General features: G+C 54.8%; 1 protein-coding gene across 1 annotated transcript; it reads right to left on the bottom strand.

Annotated features, from left to right (window-relative positions):
- Nucleotides 1–1,024: 1,024 nt before the first annotated feature.
- Nucleotides 1,025–1,607, bottom strand: Sprn (shadow of prion protein). Its single transcript, XM_027925070.2, has one exon. It carries the CDS (start codon nt 1,605–1,607, stop codon nt 1,143–1,145), a length of 465 nt encoding a protein of 154 aa, XP_027780871.2. The 3' UTR covers nt 1,025–1,142.
- Between the last annotated feature and the right edge of the window lie 4,871 nt (nt 1,608–6,478).

Raw genomic sequence — 6,478 nt, 5'->3', positions numbered from 1 at the left:
AAGGAGCTCAACTTTCTGTCCTGAGCCCAGGCTTGCTCTTGTCTGACTATACCTGCTGGAGCCTTGGCCCCACTACTTTGGTCAGCCTTCCTCCAAAGACCTGCAGGTGGCCCTGGGTCTGATGAACCATGGTCTCTCCTGTCTGTCCTCAGCCACTGTGCCACAACCTTACTGAGGACCCTCTGCTTCCACCTGGTCCATCTGCTCTGAGGGAGGGACTGCCCAGTTGGAGATGCTGCTGCTCACCAGAAGTATAGGACCACTTACAGCACAGGGGGACTCTATAGTGGGATTGGCAGCTGCTGTCCCCTGAGTGATCACTGGATGGGAACTTAAATTACAAGAAAATGGAATTCTCTTGAATGTGGGTTTTTCCCCAGAATGGGTCTCAAGATGAGTTAAATGGTCCTTGGGGCCCACTGGCTCTAAGGTGGAGACCATCACCTGGCAGAGGGTTTTGTGGGAAGTCTGCCAGGCAGAGAGGGATGCTGCCGTGGCCTCCCAGGGCATGTTCTGCTGGGAGCTCTGAGAACCACAGTGGGCATCTTCTGGAATGGATGGCTTTCCTCCCCAAAACATTACTGTGCTGTGAAATCCTCAGGACCTGCCCTAGGCAAGTGGTTAGCACCTGACGTTTCTCACTGCAGCCTAGTTGAGTGTTCCTCACTCACTGATATTCTGCTCCTGTGGGAAGTCCATTCCAGCTGCTCTGGTGGGAAGCCCTTGGTCCTCGATCCTCAGGGCTTCAGTGGCAGAGTGGAACCTTTCTGAAGGTGGCCTCTGCCTGGTTGGTCAACACTGTCTACACTCTTCTGTCCAGGGAAGGCCAGGGAACAGGAGTGGCCTGAATGCCTGGTCTTGACACCTCCCAGCCTGCAGGCCTGAGCAGGAGCCACAGCTAATTGCCTCTCTCAGGGGACCCTGACATCCTGGAGCTGGGGGTGCTGCTGATTCCATGGTAGGGTGGGGAGATGGGGAGGCTGGGACAGTCTTAGATGGAGGGTGGGGTCCTCCAGGGCCTGAGGACTGTGGGCAGTGGAGTGAAGAAGTGTTCAAATGCTGTTGGCCTCTGGGACAGCCTGAGGGGCCTATGGAGAAGGCTGGGCTGGGGGCCAGGATATGGATCCCAAGCCCAGCTGTGCCTAGGGCTGTAGCAGCCCCAGGGTGCCCAGGGCTCCAAGGGCACCACCCAGCAGCAGGCAGAGGCACAGGTGGTGGGAGGACTCTGCACCAGAAGTCCAGGTCCAGTAGCTGTACACACCCCTGCCTGTCCCGTTGCCGCCTGGTGCCCAGTCCTCGTCGTCCTCCCGGCCACCCTCCTTTGGCCCTGTGGCCCTTCTCCAGCCTGGGCCCCCAGTCAAGCTGGCAGCTGCCCCCGCCGCAGCCCCTGCTGCAGCCCCTGCTGCTGCCACGCGCAGAGTTGAGCCTGCTCCGCTGTAGCGGGGGGCAGGCCTCACGCGCACCCGTGAGGCCCCGCGTGCTCCACCGCGCAGGCCTCCGCGGGCGCTGCCCCGGGCTCCTCCACGGCCACCTTTGGCTGCACCGCTGTCGCAGAGGAAAGCTGCAGCCAGTAGCAGAGCCCAGCAAGTTGCAGCTGTCCAGTTCATCTTCATTGGCAAAACTGCAGAAAGGAAGCAGAAGGGACTTCAGCTTCTGCGAGAAGGGGCACAAGGGCATGGGGCAGAGATGAGGTGACAGGGAATTTAGGGCCTGGGCACAGGGTCTGGAATTAGGGTCTGGGACCAGTGGGCTCAGGGTCTGGATACAGGAACATGAGAACTTGGAGACTTGGGAGGCTCAGGTTCTGAGGAGATATAGGTCAGGACCTGGGGACCAGGCTGTTGGGTGAGGGGATTCAGGGCCTGAGGCAACAGAGGTTTGTGATCTAGGGACCAGGATGGGGTTAGGGGATTCAGGGCTTGCTGACAGTGGTGAAGTGGCTCAGGTCCTGGGAGGATAGGGTTCAGGATCTGGGGACAGGGGCTCAGAGCCTGAGGACAGATTGAGCTGCTTTTGTGAAGATCTGGGAGCTTACCACTTGTGGTGAGGCTGGACTGGGCTGTGTGTGTGTGTTCAGGCCTGGGGTAGGGGCTTGGGGTCCTGTTCACCAACTGGGAAGGGTATGGGGTGGGCTGGGAGGGATTAACACGGCAGGACTGTTATGTGCCTGGGGCCCAGAATTGGGGGGTGCTGAGCGCCTGTGGTGGGGGTGCTCAGGCCTAGCGGTAGGGGCTTCATATCCCCGGCTCTGCGCAGCCATGTTGGGGGTGTTGGAGGGGGTCGTGACTGAAGGATGCCAAACACTCAGATCAGTATCTAGAGAAAGAACGGGCATGTGACCCGACCTGGCATCCCCGATCTCGGATCTCCGGAGCCTTAGAGCCAGTGGCCGCGGCGAAATGGGTGCGGGGTTGGTAACACCGCTTGGACTCCGCCCGGGAAGGCCCCGACCCCAGAAATTTCCCTTCCTGTCCCCGCCCCGCGCCCCACCCTTCCAGGCCGAGGCCCAGCAGTGGGGGAGGGGAACCGGACAAGGATGGGCCCACCCAGCTCTGCACCGAGGGTCTGGGCGGCGTTTCCATCCTCTCCAGGACCGCGCAATCGCCCCCACCCCAGCCTCTCCGGTCCGCTCCCGGACCCCCCGCTCGGACTTACCCGCTGCGGGCCTGGGTCGGAACTTCTGCCCAGATGCTGCTCCGGGGCCGGGGCGAAGACCCTCTGCCAACCCGGCGCGGCTGGATGCTGCCGAGGCCTCAGCGAGGACTGAGGGCGGCAGTGGCGGCGGCGGCTCAGCCCCGGGAGACCGGAGGGGAAGGGAGGAGATAAGGCAGGCTCGGAGGAGGGCGCAGCCCCTCTTGTTGTCCGGCCCCCATTGTCGCCGCGCCCCCTCCTCCTTCCTTCTCCTCCCCGCCTCCCTCCCCAGCTCCTCACTTGCCCACAAAAGACCCTCTGGTCCCCATCACCCAGGCGTCCCTGATTGCGTCTTACCCAGCGGAACACACCAGCCCCCTCCCTCTGTGCCCTCCCCACCTGCCCACGTCGTCCATTCCCATTCCCCAGGGCCTCTCCCCAGCCCATCCACGCTCCTCCTTCCGGTCTTCCACATTATTATCCCCACCTGAGTGGACATCCCAGCCACAGGGGTCACAAAAATGTGCCAGGAGGAGAGGAGGGGATGCCTGCCCAGGGTCCCAACTTTCTGAGTCCCACCAGCAACAGGCTCCCTTCCCAGGTCTGTGAGACTTGCTCATGGGCACTGGGATGTGCCCCTGACCATAATTTGGGACTCATGGTCATCCTGTTGTTCTTGCAGTGCCACTGAAAATGCTGCCGGGTACCCTGTGCTCCACCGGGAGTATCCTGATGGCACTAGATGAACTTGCCAGGCCTGGCTCCGGGACCACTTCTGGGAGTGCTCTCCTGGGGAGCCAGCCATGGGGTCTGTCTGTTGCTGTGCCCTCCCTGGCCCTCGGAGGGGCATATGACCTCTGCTCCAAAAAGCATGCAGTTTCCTGGCCACAGGGTCTGCAGCCTGAGTTCTAGGAGCCCCACAGAAGCTGAAGTGGAGCCTATTACAGATGGGGCAGAGGAAGGGAGCTGGTCAAGGTGACCCAGTTTTATTTGCCCCAGCAGATCCAGGTTAGTGAGGGAAACTTCTCTTCCCATTGAAGCCAGTTAGATTTGGGTTTCTGTCACCTGCAGTGAGGAGGAGCCCAGCCCGGTGCCTGGCTCCCTGCCCTTCATTCTAAGGGCCCCACTCAAGTACATAGAGTTCCCAGGAAGCCTCCCACAGCTTTATGGCAACAGCATAAATGACAACCAGAACCTCTCAGACATTCACAGAGCACTGCAACACACAGGAGCTAGACTAAGATAAAGAGACGGAACAGTGGAATAAGAAGTTTGAGGAATCCGAGGGAAACTTCAAAACAGACATTAAAGGATACATAACCTCAAAGGCTTAGAATGACCGGCAGATACAATATTTATAAAATAAGAATAGGTTGCTGTGAACAAAGAATAAAAGAAACTTTTCAATCTCAATTTGTTGAAAAAAAAAAAAAAGAGAACAGAGGGATTGAGTCATAAAGCTAAGGAAATCTCAGGCAAAAGACAGAATATGAGGGGAGAGGGCTCTGACCCCTGACAGTTGTGCAAGGGTGAACATGGAGGCAGGAGGGTTAGTGACCCAGCAGGAAATGTGCGGGAGAGGTCCTCTCACCTCCTCTTATCTGAAGATTGTAGGATGGTCTCAGGATATGTAGGGAGGCAAGGAAAACACTTGGACTACTTTATGTTTGAGTGTGAACAAGAAAGTTCTTAATGGAATACTAGCAAAATGTGCATGGTGGTGCGGCAGAAGGCATGCCAGCATCCAGTGGGACTCAGGTCTTGCCTCAAGACATGCCAGCGACTTCATTCCTCAGTGGGTAGAGGGAGAGACTCTCTTAATTTTCTCAAAAGAGGAAGACAAAGCATTGGATTTCAACCAACACTAATTTGTGGTGGGGGTGAGGGGAGAAAGGCCAAGAAAGTGAGTCAAGGAAATGAATTTTCTTTACTCTGCTGTGTTTCAGAACCACAGCAAACATCCTGCTCAGTGGTGGGGCTGTACATGCACTCCTTTGGGAACACAAATGAGAATGGCCTTGCTTTCACCACTTTTGTGTGAGACAGGACTGGCAGGGCCACCTACAAGACAGCAGTGTTTGGAGTGGGTGATGTCAGCAGTGGCAGGACACTTGCTGCTGCCCACTGGTGCTGACTTCCCACCTGCAATAGGGGCCACAAAGCACTGGAGGGCCCTTGAGACCCACGCAGAGGGCTCTGGGCATTCCAGGGGGTCTCTGTTCCCCCTAGGAAGAGGGTCTGTGCAGAGATTGAACAACCTTTCCGTATCCTTCTGTCCTGCCTGGACATGGTGCCCAGGGTGCTGCCATCATCTGATGGCCACAGGGTGCTGTTGGCAGAGTGAGGGTGGTGGGTGGAGATCTGGGTCCCCGCTTGTCGCGGCTGCTCCATCGCCCTGTGCTGGGCATACCTGGCCTCCTGACTCTGCTTGTTAAAGTAGTTATCAACTGGATATTCTGTGTCAGCAAAACTGCATCTTAGACTTGAGTAAATGCACTAGCTTTTCTCCCCAGAATGAGAAAGCAGTCAGAAGTGCAATTAGCATTCCACAATGCAGATGGCATTGTTCGAGAACACAAAGGGAGACCTGCTTGCATGGAGGCATGAACGAGGATAGGACAGCTCAGGACTGTGGAAGTGATGATTCTCTACCCACAAGTTAATTCATTCAAAGAAATACCAACAAAAATTCCTGCACATTTTTTTTTATTAAGAGCATTATTTCGGTATGATTTTTAAAGGAACCCGCTGTCGGTTAAACTGCACCCCTGTAAAATTCATATGCTGACTCCCAAACCTTGGTGGCTGTATTTGGAGACAGGACCTTTAAGGAAATAATTAAGTTTATTTGGGGTCATAAGGAGCTGCCCTGATCCAAAGGACTGGTATCATTAAGAAGGGGAGATCAGACATGCACAGAAGGATGACCATATGAGGACATAGGGAGGAGAGGAGGTGCTGTCCACAAGTCATAGAGATAGGCTTCAGAAGGAACCATTCCTGCCAAATTATGAATCATTCCTGCTAAATTTCTATCGTATAAGCTGTTTGTGGCACTTTGTTATGGTACTAAAACTAATATAGACCAAAGAGATCATAAACTCTGGATAGAACACAAAGGCCTAAAATAACTAAGATAATTTTTAGAAAGAAGATCAAAGAGGACTCACTATATCAGATATTGAGGCATCACGGAAAGTCATGGTGAGGAAGCATCCTGGGCAAGGGACAGGCAGACCAGCACAGGGAACTAGGGCATGGGTGACCATTCCTTCCAGCTGCTCTCCCATACCTTGATCATACATTTCTTCATCTGCATCCCCTGAAGTCCTTTTCATAAGTTGCATGTGTAAGCAAATGTTTCCTGAGATCTGTAAGCTCCTTTAATAAAATAATCCAACCTGACGAGGGGTTGTGGGATGCCAGTTTATAGCCAGTTTGTCAGAAGTGCAGATAAAACAACCAAGGATTAAAACTGGCATGGAAGTGGTCAGGTCCTCAAGTCTGAGTCCTGGGGGGAACTGAGCTACCTCCAGGTGAACAGTGTAGGACTGAGCCGAATAGAGGACACCCAGCAGTGTCTGCTGCAAGACTGTTGCTGAGTGTGTGGGGACCCCTGCTTGGCCTCAGAAGTCTTCTGTGTTGACTACTGAGCAGGAGCTGGAGAAACTGAGTTTATATTATTTACTCAGAAAACATAAAAAGGGCAAAATGAAAATTCTGGAAGTGAAAACAGAAGACTGGACATGGCTAGAGAGATGGAAGATCAGAAGAAATATCCAGTGGAGAGCATAGGATCAGGGCGGGAGCAGAGGGACACTGAAAAGGTCTGGTGCATGATTCTGGA

This window comes from Marmota flaviventris, chromosome 4 (assembly GCF_047511675.1).
Source record: "Marmota flaviventris isolate mMarFla1 chromosome 4, mMarFla1.hap1, whole genome shotgun sequence".
NCBI classification, from domain to species: Eukaryota; Metazoa; Chordata; class Mammalia; order Rodentia; family Sciuridae; genus Marmota; species Marmota flaviventris.
This window is presented reverse-complemented; position numbering and strand designations above follow the sequence as displayed.